Source organism: Myotis brandtii, unplaced genomic scaffold, assembly GCF_000412655.1.
Source record: "Myotis brandtii unplaced genomic scaffold, ASM41265v1 scaffold120, whole genome shotgun sequence".
NCBI classification, from domain to species: domain Eukaryota; kingdom Metazoa; phylum Chordata; class Mammalia; order Chiroptera; family Vespertilionidae; genus Myotis; species Myotis brandtii.
Genome location: NW_005354174.1, coordinates 6,537,747 through 6,557,853, shown reverse-complemented (window position 1 = coordinate 6,557,853; position 20,107 = coordinate 6,537,747). Strand labels below are relative to the sequence as shown.

Genomic DNA, 20,107 nt, shown 5'->3' with positions numbered 1-20,107 from the left:
TATATATCAATGTTTTTATTACTTCCAAGCTAATTAAAAATCTTTCAAATAAATTGTACCTGATGGGTAAGCTGACACTACTAAATATGGATTTATCAATTATCCGGTCCCCAAAAATGTCATTTTAAAGTGTTATTTTGCTAGTATTTTCACGTTTATTATTTCCTATCTGAGGAAGTCTCTATTAACTGTTTTACTTTTTGCTTTTCTTATATTTATGTGCTCCTTTAAAAATACTTTTCACCAATGTGATAGTTTGAGACTGAACGTCCATAAATATGGCATATTACTGATAAATGCACTTCTCTCTCCTGAAGTCATAGACCCCAATGCCCTCCAGACAGTGACTTCATCTCCTTTCAAGCACTCATTAACTCCCAAACTGCTCAAACCAATACCTAATGCACAATGTTTGCAGCAAAGCCAGCGAAACTATAACCAATACTTGTTGAAAATAATACGTGTATCTTTGAATTGAAAGAATAGTAGTAACTGGTTTTAAGAACAACATAAAATTGGTTTTCTCAACTATAAAAATATTGGACCACCTGATTCCTACTTTTTAAAAGAATATGCACATTAAAGTCTGACAGACCTCATTTATAACTCTAGTTCTAATCCCATCCTATGTAATAAAAGCCCAGCAACCAAATGGCGAAACGATCAGAACAACCAGTCAACCAGTCGCTATGATGTGCACTGACCAACAGGGGGAAGACGCTCACTGCAGGAGCTGCCCCCTGGTGGTCAGTGCGCTCCCACAGTCAGAGCCGCCATTCAGCTGACCGGGGTGAGCAGCGCTCCCACATCGGGTCATCCCTGCAGGCCACACTCTCCACCAGTGCACAAATTCCATGCACTGGGCATCTAGTTATGTATTAATTGCTGTGATCTTGGGCAAGTCACTCTGTTGAAATTTTACTTCCTATTCTGCTAATTAAGGATAGCTATCCTTATGAAATGTGAAACATTTAGGTAACTATACTGAGTACCATGTTTGGCGCAAAACCTTCACAAAAGTTTTCTTTTAAAATATTAGGAATATGCTAGCAAAATATTTTCTTGAAAAATTTTTAAAATACACTTTATATTTTTAAATTACTGTTTCAAATATACAATGAATTTGATCTTACAGTAAACATGCATGATCACATCAATATACTAAAGTGAAATTTTAAAGTTTTACAAATAAAAATTAATATAAACAATTCATGATTTTTAAATGTTATGAGTGGTAGAGTGGGAAACAGTCATCCATTTATGCTGCAAAAGGAAAAAATTCTAAATCACAGGATGCTTCTTCCACATTTTAGCAGAAAGGGGTCTGGGTGGCCTAAGTCCATGTAAAGATTCTTAATAGAAGTTTTCTGGGGACTATTAAAAAGAAATCAAACAAAACTGGGAAGATATAGGAGAATTTATTACCATATCTTTCCATAATACCTTAAAAATGTAACCTCAGACTCGGAGGGTCAGCCCTAAACAACATGTAACTGCTGCTATAACCCACCCACCACCTCCCACCTCAATCTTGGGTTGCCAGATTAGGAATAAACATTTGGCAAATCTATAATAATAAAAGCATAAAATGCTAATTAGACTGGACAGCCGAACGACCTTCTGGGCATGCGAGGGCCAAGCCCCTTGCACAAATTTCGTGCATTGGGCCTCTAGTACTTAAGTAATCATTATAATCATTCAGAGAAAGAATATGAATGAAGATAGCAAGTTAGCTACTTTGAGGAACAAACCCAAACCCTTGTCACTACAGAGTAGCTCTATGTTTCTGCCTTGTTTCTAAAGTATGATTCATGATAAATCATCAGGATTAGAATATTGAAACAATCATAGTACAGCATTTAAGATAACACAAGATATAAGAAATAGATATAAATATATACGGACACATGTGTGTCTATATACACATACATATAAGGGTGGGGGCAAAAGTAGGCTTATACTTGTGAATATGCAAAAAAGAGGTTCTTCTTGCATATTGTTTATTAATTATTGTATTATTTTCCATACGAAAAACTCTAAACCTACTTTTGCCCCACCCTGTCTGATTATGTAAAAGACCATAAACAGCCTTGCTTAATTTAGTTTAACACGAAAGGCTGAAATTAAAAGGCTAACTATAACACTTCTAATTTGTTTAAGCTCCAAGTAACTGACCCCAGACAACATTTAAGTTTTCTTTAACAGGGCTCAGAACAGACACTATGAATTTCAGCTTAAGAATCATAAAGATCCACTACAGGCTATAATGGAGTAACTAGTAGTGAACTCACCTCCCTGTTAACAAACATGAAAAGGGCTAAAATAACTGAGGTGACCACTCTCAGGTGTTAGAAAACAGGCGGATGCAATACTGTCATCCTCACAAGCTGAACCCAATATCATCTGCCTCTCTGCATGGGAACCACTGAGTGCAATAGAGGCCCGCTGCCCTCCTGAACAAGAAGGCAAGGTCAGAGTTCAAGGCAGCTGAAGAAGCTGGAATCTACACTAATAAAAGAGAAACATGGTAATTGGTGTACGACCGCTACCCTTTTCATTGGCTAATCAGTGAGTATATGCAAATTAACTGTCAGCCAAGATGGCGGCCGGCAGCCAGGCACTGAAGCGAGCACGAGGCTTGCTTGCTGCAGACTCCAACGTTCGCTGCCTCACTTGCCAGCCTCTCAGCTGCAAGTCTAAGCAACTATATACTATGTTGCAAATAAGAAGGTAAACAAAACCCCAGAAAACAGCCGGACTGAAACCCAGCCGGACCAAAACATTGTATCCATGTTTTCAGCAGCGAGGCCTCAGAGCTAAAGCTGGCCCAGAATAAAAAAAAAAGAAAAGAAAACAAGGAGCGGTTGGAAGCTTTAGTCACTCGCCAGCCGGAAAACAGCCCTCAGCCCCTCACCCAGACTGGCCAGGCACCCCAGTGGGGACCCCCCCCCTGAGCCAGGACCCCCTTCAGGGCAAACCAGCCGGCCCCCACCCATGCACCAGGCCTCTATTCTATATAGTAAAAGGGTAATATGCCTCCCAGCACCGGGATCAGCGGAGCAGCAAGGCTCCCAGCACCGGGATCAGTGTGACAGGGGGCAGCACCCAAACCCCCTGATCGCCCTGTGGCTCTGTGAGTGACAGGGGGCGGGGCCACAACCTCCCTACTCTGTTCGTGACAGGGGAAGGCACCCCAACCCCCTGATCAGCCCTGCTCTGTGCCTGATAGGGGGGAGCGCCCCAACCCCCTGATCCGCCCTGCTCTGTGTGTGACAGGGGGCGGTGCCCCAACCCCCCAATTGGCCCTACCCTGAGCGTGACTGAGGGTGGCATCACAACCTCCTTATCCGCCCTGCTCTGTGCATGACGGGGCGGCGCCCCAACTCCCCAATCGGCCCTGCTCTGAGCCTGACCAGGGGCTGCACCTAGGGATTGGGCCTGCCCTCTGCCACCCGGGCGCAGGCCTAAGCCAGCAGGTCGTTATCTCCCGAGGGGTCCCAGACTGCGAGAGGGTACAGGCCGGGCTGGGGGACCCCCCCTCCCCCCGCCCCCCGAGTGCACAAATTTTTGTGCACCGGGCCTCTAGTCTTATATAAAGGGACTAGGGAAGTGGGAACTGCCCAGCAGGATGCCTGCCAGTCCTTAACATAGGTTGGAATGTGTGTGCATTTGGTGGGATACCGGGCGCATCATCTACAATAATAAAAGTGTAATATGCTAATTAGACCAAACAGCCGAACGACCTTCCAGACGAAGTCAGGGCTGCAAGGGCCAAGGCAAGCCACCAAGGCTATGAGAGCCAGCCCCTTGCACAAATTTCGTGCATCAGGCCTCTTGTCTATAATAATACAAGTGTAATATGATAATTAGACCAGATGTCCTTCTGGACGAAGCTGGGGCTGCAAGGGAAGCCCGGGTCCTGGGCACCCGCCCAGGTCCCAGGTGCCTGTCAGTGACTGGAGGGAAGCCAGCCCGGGTCCCGGGTGCCAGAGGAAAGCCAGTGCCAGCAGCCAGGAGAAGGAAGGCCTACTCTTGCACAAATTTCATGCATAGGGCCTCTAGTTGGATGAATAACAAAGCAAAGCTGCTACAAGATAGAAAATACAACAGATGCCACAGAAGAAACAGCACTGGGAGACACCAAAGGCCCAGCCAGCCAGAGTGGAGATGCCTCCCTAACAACCTGTGAATACCTGGGCATCCAGATGGTGACCAATAATGAATACAGAACGCTTAAAAATCAATATACATTCACCACAACCTATTTAAGATAACTTTTCTATGAAAGAGAACAGATAAGTACAAAACCTATACTATTTGGGGATAGAAACAGTACATTTAATACAGACAGTCACATGAAATGGCTGAAAACATCATAAGCAATAAATTACATATTTATATTCTTGAACTTTAAAATGATAACGTCTCTGGGATCAATGTAAAAATTAGTTTACATATGAAGCCATTACCAGCCATTAGCACCACGAATTAAATTACCTATGAAATTAGTTAGCAGGAATATGGGTAAAAAACAAGTAAGTTTGGAAAGGTAAGAGGAAATTGCGTGACCCACGCAGCAATAGAACCTTAACACAGAGTGAGACAGAGGTATACATGGAAAGATAGAGAAAATGGTACTAGCCACTTAAAGGCAAACATTCTGAAGCAACTAGAGACGCTATTACAACAGGGACAAACTATATCATGAACCAGCTTCTCTAAACAACACAAGAAAGTCATGGTGGCAGTGCAGCAGTAGTAGTAGCAATAATACTACTAGGAGCATTAGGAGAGGAGCAGTGATGGTATTAATAGCAACAAGTAGTAAGCAGTAGTCAGCAGGAGTTAGTAGTAGTATAGTAAGTACTAGTGGTGGTAGTACTTGTGCAGTAGTAACAGCACAGCAGCAGTTACTGGTGAAGCAGTAGCAGGATCAGTAGCAGCAGCAGCAGCAAGGAAGAAAAAAACAACACACAGGAAAACAACAAATACCTGACTGATTATGTACCACATACAAAGCTCTGTTTCCAGCAATTCACATACATTATTTCATGCAATAATCCTCACAAACTACAGAAGTGGGTCTTTTTACTCTCTCCATTTTACAGATAAGAAAACTGAAGTACAAAGAGGCACCTGCTCAAGGTCACATGGCCAGGAAGGTAGAGAGCCTGGATGCATACTCAGGAGTCTGAGTCCAGCTAATAAATGAAAGCTAAATTTTGCTGAGTAGCTTTTTAATACGACAGCTCACCTATTCAACCAGCTCAGTATGGAAATGGAGCTCAAACTAAGAAAGGAAGATGCTCTCTAATAAGTCACCTCAGGGTTTTAATAAGCAATGCTTGTCTGGGATGGAAAACCTGGCACCACTGGGAGGGGAGAAGGGACAGGCAGACGGCCCATCATTACATTATTCTAAACCACACATACTGGGGTTCCACTTTTATTCCCTAAAGACCTCTTTTAATTTTTTTTAATTAATTAAGGGTTCCTATCTTTTTTCGACCCATGAGGACTTTGCATTGTTTAAAGCCACATTTTACATCAGTAATATTTATTTGATAGATTTTTCATTTTCCCAATTAAGAGTTATGGTCAGAATTTGCTGTTTAAATATTTCAGCTTTCAACATAAAGTATCATTTTTTCCCTTCTTATTTTTTAAAATATAATTTTTATTGATTTCTGAGAGGAAGGGAGAGGGGGAGAGAGATAGAAATATCAATGATGAGAGAGAATCATTGATTGGCTGCTTCCTGCACACCCCCTACTGGGGATCGAGCCCGCAATTCAGGCATGTGCCCTGACCAGGAATCAAACCAAGACCTCCTGGTTCATAGGTTGATGCTCAACCACTGAGCCATGCTGGCCAGTCTCCCTTCTTATTTTTAATAAAAAGCATTTCAGCAAGTATTCCATACTTTCTACTTCCATTTCTTCCTGTCCCTTCACTTTCTTTGTCCTTTATTAAACTGCAATCTCAAAGGTCACATGACATCATTTTCATTTTTCAGCCAAAGGTCCTTTGATCACCGAATCAGGCACACGTCATCCTCTTGTCTGTAGAAGTTTGCCCTCCGACCATCTCTTTCCTTCCCTTGGCTCTGTGACTTGGCTTGTCTGGTCCTCCACTCACCCTGGGGGAGGTTTCTCTACCTCCTCTGCATTGTCCTGCCCTTCTCCCAGCCCCTAAGGCGGCATCTCCCAGGTTTAGTACCATCTTCACCCTGTGTAAACATTAGCCTCTGGTGCTTTCATCTGGAGTTGACCCTAATGTCCCGTGGAAATGAATCATAAGTCTCCATTTGTAGGCCTCACATCTTCGGTTCCAGCCGCCTCCCACACAGCTCCAGTAGTATGAGCCTCTCCTACATCGAATTCAACAACCATCTACTATGTACCACGAAGACCCTTACCTGTGACTCCTCATTTTCCCTTATCCTCAGCATCCAATGAGTCCCCCATTCCATCCCAGCTCAGTGCCTCATCTCAGCCCCACTGTCACTACTCCAGTAGTTTCTCATTCACCCTCACCCCAGCTATTAAACAGCCTCCTCAGTAGCGACTCCTCACTCCAATCCTCTCCCCCCTAATCCACTTGAGACACTATTGCCCAGCTACTTTTCTACAGCACAGCTGTGGTACTGTCTCCTGGTCAAGCTTCAGTAGCTCCCTGGGCCTGGGGTTGGCAGCAACATCATTTCTGACTTGGCCACACTCTCTTCCTTTCCTTTCCCCTCCCTATACGCCAGCCAAGTGGTCTATGGGCTTCAGCAAAACGTGCACTTGGGTTTCCGCTTCCATGTCTCCTCTGCCTGCTAACATCTCCCATGGGACTCAACCCCTGGCTCAAATGTCACTTCTTCCATGAAATCTCTCTCACACTCCCAGACAAAAGCAACTCTTCCTTCCTCAATACACCTCATAACACTTCTTAGTCAATATCGCCCTGCAGCTCAGCTGGTATGGTTCTGTGATTGAACCAGGAGATCACAGTTCGATTCCCAGTCAGGGGACATGCCTGGGCTGTGGGCTCAATCCCCAGTGTGGAGGGTGCAGCCGATAAACGATTCTCATCATTGATGTTTCTATCTCTCTCTCCCCCTCCCTTCCTCTCTGAAATCAATAAAAATATATTAAAAATATCACCCTACAGTAGATTAGCACTGTGCTTTCTTTCCTTCCTTCCTAGAACTGAGATAACACCACAGGAATAAAAGGCGTGTATGGCAAGCCTTGCAATGACTAGCCTACTGCTAAAGCAAAGGACTGAAACTGGATAGCTTCACTTTCTAGAGGGCATTCCCACAAGCTATTTCTGAGAGAATTAGAATTTCTGAAATTTCTGCTTAGAAAGACTTTAAGAAATGTTATTTACCAAGTCCCCTGGGCCTCATCTTCTCTGAAGTTTGCACTTCAAAGAGTAGCTCTGAGGATGGACATTCCTACTGAATGAATCAAGCTGGTGAATGTGCTCACTTACTTATTATAAAAGCATTTCCTTGGGTTTAAAAATATCCAACTAACAGGATAACTAGTTAAATTTTAGGACTATGACCAATGTCACTGACTCAACCGAATATGCACAAACTTTAAATAAAGGGTTTTGGAGTTTTTAAGGAACACAACAATCTATTCACTCGGGTATTCGACATTCACTCCTACAGAAAAATGGATTTCTTATTCAAAATGCTACTTTTTACTATTAACAGTTTTGCATGTGTAAATTGTATTTAACATTTGATACTGAATTTAGCAGAAAACAAAATATAATGGCGTAATCACCATTAATAACTTGGTAAGGGAAAATGTACTAAAGTTATTTAGATGGACATCATCTGTACATTTTAAATACCAAGGAACTTCCTTTCATGTTATTACAAAGATTGAATATTGACCAACTACCTCAATCTTGTCAAAAGGGACAAAATGTACCCAAAAAAGCAGGATTAGAGAATAACTACTAACTGTAAGTTTTCTGATAAGGTATAAAATGTAGCCATTGTAATTTTACTAAAATTTTTTTGTTTTCCTTTATTTACTGTAACCACGTAGCAATAGAAAGGTCGAAATCATTACTGATGTCAGCCATCTGTACTGCCCAGCAGTTTCCAAAGCATTATCAGCAACACAACCAAATGATGTCTTTGCTTAGTCATACTTTCTTCATATATCCCAACAATCACCCCAGCAAACTGCCGAAGAAACGCTTCGTAAAATCATCCTCACTTTACTCACTTGGATACCTAACTGTTACAATCATCTTTTTGGAGAATTCTGTTAGTTACTAGTCACAGGAAATTATCATATGTTAGTAATTAAGATTCTATCTTCAGTATATCCTATTCTCAAAATGTTCATCTGTAATATTTCGTACTGCCGATTGTTATTCACCTTGCTGATTTATAAACACAGCACACAAAAAAAGGCATCTATCTCTCTTGTTATCGTATCCCTGGGGCTTACAGATGTAAGCAGTATTTGCTTCTCTCCTAAAACTCGTCACATTAAGGGTAAGAGTGATAGTTAATATACATGGTGCATGCTGGTTTGTTATTTTTTTCTAATTTTTAAATTTTGTCAAATATCATATACAAACATAATTTACATGAAACAAACATAATTAGATATAGAGTTTTTATTTTGTTAACTTCTCTGCACTTGCCAGTGTTCATTCCCTTTTTTATTTAAATCTCTCCCCTCTTCTCACTTCTCCCATCAACACCTGCATGGTGTATTCCATAACAACAACCTAGCATATTTTCTTTGTGTGTGTGTGCATGTGTGGTGGTTTTTTGTTGTTGTTAATCCTCACCCAAGGATATTTTTTCCCATTTATTTTTAGATAGAGTGGAAGGAAGGGGGAGAGACAGAGAGAGAGAAACATCGATGTAAGAGAGACACATCAATTGGCTGCCTCCTGCATGTGCCCTGACCAGGGCCAGGAATCGAGCCTGCAACTGAGATATGTGCCCCTCACTGGAATCAAACCTGAGATCCTTCAGCCCGCAGGCTGACGCTCTATCTACTTAGCCAAACTGGCCACGGCCAACCTAGCATATTTTCATGTCTTCTGCCATGCTCCCAGAATCATACACAAATGTGAACAGGAATGCATACACCAGCAGGGGGTTTTGCGGCACACCGCTAGTGTCCCCAGATATCTACTGCCCTCTTCTTTCTTTGGGGCCCAATTGCCACCACCAAATATGAGCAGGGCAGATGGTTGTATCATGACTGTGTGACAAGGTATGGTCAAGGAGAATGATAGGGTAGAAATGATTCTGGACATTTTAAAAAACAAAGTGGCTTTCTCTCTGTGCTCTTCCTTCCTGAAGGGTGGCACTTAAAGACAAGGTATTGGAGAGCAACCTACACCTCAGACCAGAGACTGACGCTGTATGCTGAGGATGGTGGAACTTCCCCACTAGTCCGGGTCCGCATGACATCACTGAGCACAGCACTCCCTACACACTCTGGGTTGTTATGTGAGAGCTAAATAAATTCTCTTCTTCAAATCACTACACCCTTAGCAATACATATTTTTTATATTATGAATGTTTTGCATGCAAAAAAATATTTTCTGCATCTTGCTCTCTCTCTGAACATGCACTACCTCATGGAACTCTCTCAAAAAAATACCTGCTATAGTTTTATTCATTCTTTTTCATTGCTGTCAATTATTTCTTAATGAGGAGAAAATAAAATTTATTCAACCATTCCCCTTAATGAATATTCACTTTATTTCCAGTGCTTTTCCACTACAAATAAAGCCACACAAAAATATTGTCTACATGCATCCTACAACTAGGCTTTGATTTCTACAGGATGGATTCTCAGAAGACATGCAGATGAGTCAATGGTGGATATACCTTCATAGATTTCGCCCTCTATTAAAGGTAGATTCACATTTCTACCAGAAGAGTAGATATCCATTACTACTCTAATTTGCATTTCCCTGAACACTACCCTGTCTTAGCTCCTTTAAGATGTTTTGGGGCCATATGAATATGTTTTTCTGTGAAATGGCCTTTCACAATTTGATCCATGTTTTGTCTCTCAATCAGTAAGACCTCCTGGTATGCTGTACACATTCATAGTCTGTTCCAAATATTTTCCCCAAATCTATGACTTTTCTAATGATCTTGTTTATAACATATTTTTACCATACAGAACCTTTTATTTCACTTGGTTAAATATTTCTATAATTTTCTTTATAGTTTCTGGATTTGGAAAGATTGAGGGTTAGAAAGGTCTTCCAATTCCTAGATTTATTTTTTTTTTTGGCAAGATTTTTGAGTTGTTTTGAAACGTTTTGATTGGGAATTTGTAGGTAAGTTTTTAGTACATCCAAAATTCATGTTTGTTTTTGTTTTTAGAGGATGAAGACCCAGTTTTATGTTCTCCAGGTAAATGAAAAGTTATACCAGCATCATTTATTAAATGTCTTTTCTCAATGTATTGATAATAAACTTGGTTATTAAATTTTTATTTTTACTGGGATTTATTTCTTGTAATGTCCTTTTGGTTTTGCTGTCAGGGTCTCCTCCATAAAATGAGTCAAGAAGCATTCCCTTCTCTATGATCTCAAAAAATATCTGTAATATTGGAATTAGTTATTCCTTAAATGTTCCCTTATATAAATATGAACTTATAAAGGGAAGCAGGACACAAAAGAATATATAAAATTTAGTTCTAGTTATATGAAGTTCAAAATCTACTACAATAAAAATATTTTCATTTTTAAGGATGCAGGAATTGGTGGTAAAATCAACTTTAAAAACAAAGGAGGGAAATTATCATCAGAAAAATCAGAATTGTAGTCACTTCTAGGGAAGATTGAAGAGAGTGATGATGGGGAGGGCCAGACAGCAAACTTTTGGGATATTGGCCATGATCTAATCCTTGCCTGTTTACAATGGTATTCCTTGGTATAATTATTTATTATATGTTGTGAGATTTTGTATATATGAATGCTACATTCACAACTGTTTTAAAATATCAGTTCTTTCATTTATTATGTCAATGACTATGGATTTAATTATCTTGGATTTATTTAAATTCTGCATTAAAATAAAGGGGGAAAATGCCTAATTGGCATCACATGCAAGAAAGAAGCAACATCCCTTCTAAGGCAATAGGTGGGAACATTCAATATGGGTCGTGAGGTTCCAGGGAAATGTTCTATTTTATTTCACAAAAGAGCAATTTCTACCATCTGCTCTCTAAAAACTGATGGTTGCTCTGAAAATTTATCTCCCTCATTGTGTTGTCTCTTCTTTCACTTTCAGTGACAACAGTTTTCCAAACATCTTAATCTACGTCAGAAATCTTTTTAAGGATACTAAAAAAAAAACAACCAACCTACTGCTTGATGACACTCAGTGTCACACAATCCTGTGATGTGGCTATCACAGGAAATGTGTCACCAATTACAAAGGCAAACAAGTCCAAGTATGTGTGTGAGTGTAGACTAGAGTTAAAATAAAGGATGGCTATCACTGAGCATATGTTTTCTCACAATGCCGCAAATAAACTGAAAATGTAAAGAACATCTTAAAATAGGTGTATTTTTAGCCACCAAAACAAAACTACTATAATTCTTTAACTCTAATAAAATAATACTGCAAATATTACTCATTTAACATCTATGTATTTTCCACACAATTATAAATTTTAAGTGGAAGTTATATTTTATAAAGTTTGATTTCTAAAGGTTAACTATTTTAGGACTCTAAAATTTCAACAGAATTAAATCCTTTACTAACTGCTTCATGATCCAGATAAATTCTGTAAGGTATTATTCATTACCCCAAAGAAATATTTGGAGATGCATATAAAGACAGAGATATAAGGATATTCTTCCCAGAGGTATTTATGTTATTGAAAATTATAAACAATCTCAATACCTAACAATAGGAATAAGTTCACATAAGTAGGCATATATCCATAATCTATATATATAAAAAAGCCTAAGTGACCAAATGACCAGTCGACCGGTCGCTATGACACACACTGATCACCAGGGGATGCTCAACGCACAGGATCGGGCTCCCTCCTGTCTGGAACAAGCCTTCGGGGATCAGGCTCCCTGCTGTCTGGATCAGGCCTGCGGGGATCGGGATTCCTCCTGTCTGGATCGGGCCTGAGGGGATCAGGCTCCCTCCTGTCTGGATCTGACCTGCGGGGATTGGGATTCCTCCTGTCTGGATCTGACCTGCAGGGATCGGGCCAAAACCGGCTATCCGACATTCCCTAAGGGGTCCTGGATTGCAAGAGGGCGCGTGCCAGGCCGAGGGACCCCACCAGTGCATGAAATTCATGCACCAGGCCTCTAGTATGAAATATAATATAGACATTAAAAATAGATGCTTGGGAACAATATTTAATAGCATGAGAAATACTTGGAATATACAACACTATATATATATATCAAATTTCTATATATATGTATATATATATATATCAAATTTCTAAGAAAAAATATGTTTTAAGGACACAATGAAAATCTAAAAGATAATACAATAACATTTTACCACTGTTTTTATTTCCAGGTGTTAATTTTATACGTGATTTTATTCCCTTCTTTACATATGTCTATAATTTCCAAAATTTCTTCAATAAAAATCCACATAAGCTATTTTAAACTCATAAATACTACTTTAAAAGAAAGTAGAAACTAAGATAGTTCACACATAGGGGCCACTCAACATATACTTTCAAATATTTTAGGATGAAGTAAACATTTTTTCAAATAAGTCAGAAATGACTATGTAATTGCACAAGGGTTATTTTAGCCAAAATGTACACAGACTGTATTTTAAGATATAGAGTAAGTTGATGTTTACATGCAAACTTCTCAATGATGTCAAAATATTTTTATAGTATGCCAAAAAGAAAAACAAAAACATAAGGGTGTGGAAAAAATAAAACCACACACATTTAAAAAAGAATCTCTGATGCAACACATGGTAACTGTAAATATTTTTTCTTTCAACACATATGTGGGTAGCATTGGTATGCTTACCCCTGACCCAAAATGTCATCATAGAGGTATTATTTCATGAAAGACCAAAAAAATTTCAAAAAGCCACCACTTCCTTTCAATTATTTTATTTATTCTATGGTAAACAGCCTCAACAGTAAAAAAAAATAGTACAAAATAAAAGGAAAATGGTTGGAAATGACTTGGAATGACTTGCAAAAATAATTGACAGTTATTGAAAAGGAAAAAATTCATATCAAGAGCTCAAAGGAGGTGCATCTGAATATAAGAAGTATTACCCTCAAAAAAGATTTTTAAAATATAATTTTTTTATTTCAGCGTATTTTTTTGAACACTAGGATTGCATTACAGAAAAAAAACATGCTGCATGCCTTAAATTGGAGCTACAAAACAACAGACAGAATATTACTGAGTTGAAACCTATATAATTTGATTAGCCAATGTCACCCCATATAAATTCAATAAGAAAAGAATATTATTGCCCTGACCAGTTTGGCTCAGTGGCTAGAGCGTCGGCCTGGGGACTGAAGGGTCCCAGGTTCGATTCCAGTCAAGGGCATGTACCTTGGTTGCGGGCACATACCCAGTAGGGGGTGTGCAGGAGGCAGCTGATCGATGTTTCTCTCTCATGGATGTTTCTAATTCTCTATCCCTCTCCCTTCTTCTCTGTAAAAAATCAATAAAATATATGTTTTTTTAAAAAAGAAAAGAATATTATTGCGGTCAGCAGTAATAATTATACCAAGTAGACTTTTTTTTAAAGAGCCCTCTTCCTCCACCACCAACAAAAAAAAATAAGCTTTTATGTTCATGATATTGTTTTAAATATCTAAGAAAAAAGTCAATGCCTTTGTGATAGTTTATAAATAGAGTGGTAAGAAAACTTTATAAATTGAAAATAACCAAATTGAAAATAAATTTGAGAAATTCTTAAAAGCATCCATGTCTAGCTGGAGTGGCTCAGTGGTTGAGTGTCTACCTATGAACCTATAACTGGGAATCGTCACTGTTCGATTCCCAGTCATGGCACATGCCCAGGTTGCAGGCTCAGTCCCCAGTGGAGGGCATGCAGGAGGCAGCCAGTTGATGAATGATTCTCTCTCATCATTGATGTTTCTATATCTCTCTCCCTTCCTCTCTGAAATCAATAAAAAATATTTTTTTAAAAAAGTAGAAAGACAAACCCTGCCTACCCTACATCATTACTTCATATGTGTACCAAAGACAACCTCTTCCTACCATGCATCATTATTCTAACTAAACCTGAAACCTCATATTATACAAAATATAAAAATAGTGTCAATAATTAGGCATATAAAAAATATCTCAGTCCTACCTCTTTCTCATGCATTCGAGAGAGTAAATGATCCTCATGGAAACTGCTGGATTTTCTCAGGCTGAATTTTGGAGTCATCTGTTGAATGAGTATGAGTTATTCAATACTTTTTCAGGCATGGTTTATCCTAAACCCCCAACTAAACTTCTAAATTGCCTAAAGTTCATGCCAAAATGATGCCAACACTGGAGAAAAAAAATCATTTATCCAATTCCAAGTGATAGGATTCATAAGACAATTATGCTTTATAATGTGGACCTAGACTATTTTCTGTAAATGACTTGATTGTTTTATTTAAAAATATCTGTCCATAGGAAAAGTCCAAGGAAATTCTCACCTACCAGAGAAACTGGGATAGGCTTCTGTCTCAGGTACCGAGGATTTTCTATCTGAAATTTTAAAAATAAGGACTTATCAATTTTTGAGCTTTAATTATTATTTGATAAAATATAGAATTAAGCTGCTTTATGAAAATGTTTTCTATATGTCTTAATTATTTAGCTTGTTTTTTAGAATAGCTATTGCATAATCCATTTTTAGTGCCCCACTAACAAATGAAATATAAAACATAACCTCTGCAGACACAATTGTACTTTCATGATCCTCTTGCAGCCTATGTTTTTGAATAGTCTCAATATTGTAAAAATGCCAATTCTCATTAACTTGATGTAGTGACCAAGTTTACCCAAACCAATATCTAAGTAGGGTTTTTTGAAAACTTAAGAAGCTTATTATAAAATGTGCATAAATAAATAAAGGGACAAGAAGAAAGACAAACCTGAAGAAAAAGATCAAGGTGGTGTGACATAAGAAAACTACAACAAAAAAAAAAAAAAAGAAAAAAAAATACAAAAAAGAATGAAGATAAGTCAATGGAACTAGGAAGTACCAGAAACTCAAATACATATGAGCAAAAAAAAAAAAAAAAAAAAAAAAAGAAAAAAGAAAACTACAACAATGAAGATAAGTCAATGGAACTAGGAAGTACCAGAAACTCAAATACATATGAGCATATTATTCATGAAAGATATAGCATTGCAAATTATTGAGAAAATTAGGATGTGTTCAACAAGTGGAAGAAAATAAGATCAGATCCCTTCCTCACACCATATATAATAAATTTCCAATGGATTAAATACTTATAATTAAAAGCAGAACTTTCAGGAGACGATCTAGAAGAATGACTTTATGGCCTTGTAATAGAGAAGATTTCTTAAAAAAGAAACCAAAAAAAAGCATAAGCAAAAAATTTAATAAATTTGACCATTTTAAATAAGAACTTATCTCCAAAAAATATATCATAAATAAAGTGAAATGAGAAGCCATAAATTAGGAGAAGATGTTTGCATGAATGCTTTGTCTCTCAAATGTATAAAGAAGGTCTTTAAAATTTTAAAAAGAACAACCCATTAGGAAAAAAATGGGAAAAACTTGAGACACGTTTCACTGATGAAGAAATTTGAATGACTAACAAACATGAAAATATGCTCAATCTGTTTATTTTAAAAAATGTAAAGTAATACCACAATGTGATGGTATTTTACCACCACTAGACTGGCATACATTAAAAATTTGACAATTAGAGTGTTCCAGATATGGAGCACTTCCAGTGGGTGTATGAATGAGTATATTTACTTTGGGGAACATTCATTAAGACAATAAAATCCACTTAAATATCATACCAGAGAAAGAGGCATATTCTTTAGCAAATAACACTGTACTATATATACTTGGCTGTTTTAAAAATAGAGGCAGCAAAGGTTCAGCAGGCAGCAAAGTGCACTCGATAAATATTTATTGTTTGAAGGTGTACATATGAAAAGTAACTAACTATTCTCTATTTTCAGAATAGAGAAAACCCGCATAGAAAGTAAGTTCTTCAAAGACACGTAAATCTGAAAATACATAAACCTCTAATTCATGAAGGAGAATTAAATTAAGGGGAAAAATAAAGGAAGAGGAAAGCAGGGAATTCTCAAAGATGCTCAAGCTCTAATTAAGCTTAAAATTTAAAACCAAAAGCCAAGAAAACCATTTGTGACTTATTTTTACTCCACTCTACATTTACAAGCAGGATACAAAATACTGGTTTAGCTGACTACAATGTGGCCTTTCAACTCTGCAGTAACTCCTAGTTCATGCTCTTCATCTTTAAAAGCCATTAAACACGGAAGTTAAGGACTCACTCTGTTATCATAAATTTCATTTTTCCAATGGACCAAGAAAATAGAAAAAAATAAAAAGAGAAAATTTATTCTAGTATTTAAAAGCAACAACAAACACTGTGAACAAGGACAAATCGTCTGTTGTTGTTATTCATTCACAATACACTGAGTTTGTCTCATGACCACTTTTAATATGTAATGAGAATTATTCATAGCAAAGCATGTTCTTGAGTCTATTTGGGAAAAAGAGCACTCTACTTTTATAACAGCAGCCAGATGTGCTTTGAAGTTAAATGTTCCCACTTTGTAATCCACAGCAACAGGGACTTGAAGCAATCTGTAAACAGTCTTAACATTTACTTCTTCATGCTCTTTTAGAAAACTTCTTGTTCTCTCATAATACCTCAAGAAAGAACACCACAATAAAGAATGTCCAAAATGGGAGATAAAAAGGACTTATGTGAAACACTAAAGTCTAACAAAATATTATACAGAAAGCAAAGCTAAAAATAATTAAGTTCCATAGCATGCGTAAACCACGTGACCGAACATTTCTTGTTTAAGAAGCAAATAGAATCACAATAATAAAATATAGAATAAGTTAAACTAAACATAAAAACAGACATCTGAATGCTCTCTAATGAAAGCTGGCTTTGACGTTTTATTTTGTTTAGTTCTTTAGCAGATTCATTTATTTGGTTACAAAGGGTTCTGTCAGTTTGTTTCTTCAAATTATTCACAATTTGGTCAAACTCACCAAATACCCCCTTATAGACTAATGTTAATCAAATAGAGATGGTGTATGGTTCCAGAAATATAGAAAGACATTTTATATGGTATTTTGGCTGTCTTAGAGGAAAGGACATTAACAGAATAGATACAACACCCCCTAAAATAAATGTTTTTAAGTCATAGCATCAGTCAGAAAAGCTGCCAAAACTCTTGCATAAAATAAGCTCATTCCTCAATGTTAAATCAATTATGCTCCAAAATAATGTTTTTTAAGTCAATATTCTGGGAATTGAAAAACATTTTTCACAGAAATAATACTACAAATTGAGGCTCATTCATTGGTTTACTCACATTTCAACAAACATTTAATGAGCACAAATAAAATACAAATATCAAGACACAGTCCATTGACACAAGGAAAAGCTAAATAAGCCAAAGAACAGAATAGAAACAGACATGTCCTGTCACCTGATTTATGAGACAAATAATACTGCAGTGCAGCTGGAAAAGAATAGTCTTCTCAATAAATGGAACTCTCCAAGTGACAAAAACAAATCTTAACTCTATATCTTACAATATATACAATACCATCTCCAGATGGTATGTAGATCTAAATAGAAAAAATAAAATAATAGTGCTACTAGAAGAAAACATAGGAGAATATCTTCAGGACCTTAAATTAAGATAGTCAAAGATCTTAAATAGAACCCAAAATAGCACTAAATATAAAATGATAAGATGAGAAAATGAACTGCATTAAAATTTAAAATTTCTATTCATCAAAGACACCAGAAAGAGAATGAAGGAAAGCAACAAAGTGAAAGAAAATATTTATAACACTATATTCCAAAAGGACTCTAATCCAGGATAGATACAAAGTTCATACATATTGATAAGAAAAAGGCTGACAACTCAATAGGAAAATTGGCATAGCCTTAAATAGACACTTCAGTCTGAGAGACTATCCAAACTGTCAATAAACATATTAAAAAGCATCTAACTTTGTAAGTCATCAGAAAATGCATGTTAAAAAACACACAATGCAATGTCAGTAATCACTCTTGAGAATCTTATCTAATAAAGATGGAATATGCAAATTGACCATCACACCATCACAAAGATGGTGGCGCCCATACCCACAAGATGGTGGCACCCAGTCCCTCAGCCCCGCCAGAGTCCTCCAGTCCTTTCAGCCCCGGTGAGGGTGGCAGCCAAGGGGGTGGCAGGCACATGTTGTGGCTGGACCCACCCTCAGCCCCCCAGCTGCCCAGGGCTGGCCCGAGGCACAGGCAAGCTTCAGATGTCGGCTGCCCAGCTGACGCCCAAGGCGCAGGCAAGCCTCGGATGTCGGCTGCCCAGCCACCCTGGGCCGCCTGAGGCTCAGGTAACCAGGGCAGGCCGAGGCTTGCACTGCCAGCAGTGGCAGCAGCAGAGGTGTGATGGGGGCATCACCTTCCCCTGATGGCCGGGTCGCCTCCCACCCCTGAGGGCTCCCGGACTGTGAGCAGGCTGGGCTGAGGGACCCCCCATCCAGTGCATGAATTTTCATGCACCAGGCCTATAGTCTATATTTATAAAAGGCTAATATGCAAAGTGTCCCTGCGGGAGTTCGACTGGGAGTTCTATCACTCACTATGACGTGCGCTGACCAACAGGGGGTGTCATGGAACAAAGGAAGGCCCTGGCCGGGAGCCGGCAGCTGGGAAAGGGAGGCCCCTGCTGGCAGCTGGAAGGAAGGCCCCGATTGGCCCTGATCAACGGCCAGGCCTAGGGACCGTACCTGTGCATGGATTTCATGCACTGGGCCTCTAGTAGCTACATATTTTTAATTAAAAATAATTAACTGACACCCAACTGGCATGGCTCAGTGGTTGATCATCGATCTATGAACGAGGAGGTCATGGTTTGATTACCGGTCAGGGCACATTCCCTAGGTTGCTGGCTCAATCCGTAGTGTGGGGCATACAGGAGGCAGCCAATCAATGATTCTCTCTCATCATTGATGTTTCTCTCTCTCTCTCCCTCTCCCTTCCTTTCTGAAATGAATAAAAACATATATTTTTTAAAATAATAATAATTAACTGATGACACCAAGTACTGAACAGGAACTGGCACACACTGCTGATGAGGATCAAAGTGGCACAAGCGTTCTAGAAAACGATTTGGCAGTATCTACTGTATCAATTGGCTTTTTGCCGCATAATAGATCACTCAAACCTTTGTAGCTTCAAACTACAACCACTGGATTTAGCTCCCAATTCTGCGGGTCGGCACCTTGGGCAGCCCCTCCACTGGATGGCTCATCTCACTAGAGTGACAGCAGCCCTGGGTGACCAATTAGAACAGTTCTCAGTGGGCCACAGTGACAAAGACACAGTGAGTAGAATTGCCAGCCTCCCACATTCCTCCCAGAGAGAGTAAGGGAGCACCTCCAGTTGCTGATGCCGTGCAGGTGCTCCCTTGACCACAATGGGGCGGTTCACCCTTCATGATAGACCCTGGGGTGCTGTCCATCTTCCAGAACTCCCTGAGGGGTCTGGAGAAGACACTTCTGCTGACCTCACCCTGCTCCTTCCCCTCACTTCCTGTCCTGAGAGCTCTCCCTGCACAAACCCCCCATCCTGGGTCCTGGTCTCTCAGCTGTGCTTCCAGGGACCTAGGGGGACTACTCAGAGTCCTCACTGTTCCTTTGCTCCCGGTGGGAGTGAGGCTCTGCAGTCAGCACAGGACCCAGGATGGGAACTGGGATGAAAAGCCCAAGAAAGTCCTCCCTATGGCCCTTCACCCCATCCTCAGAAATAAGATTTATATAAAAAGAGTTACGCATGAAACATATATAATAAAGTATATTAACAAAGCAAGAAAG

General features: G+C 39.0%; 1 protein-coding gene across 3 annotated transcripts in view; it reads right to left on the bottom strand.

Moving 5' to 3' along the window:
* CEP112 (centrosomal protein 112kDa) overlaps positions 1–20,107 on the bottom strand; it is a 323,660-nt gene that overhangs the window by 274,119 nt on the left and 29,434 nt on the right. For all 3 annotated transcript variants that reach the window (XM_005858692.2, XM_005858691.2, XM_014532494.1), the window contains 2 exons: positions 14,686–14,733; positions 14,345–14,422 (listed from right to left, as the gene is read on the bottom strand). In XM_005858692.2, the coding sequence (XP_005858754.2) occupies positions 14,345–14,422; positions 14,686–14,733 (126 nt within the window). The remainder of the gene's footprint in view (positions 1–14,344; positions 14,423–14,685; positions 14,734–20,107) is intronic.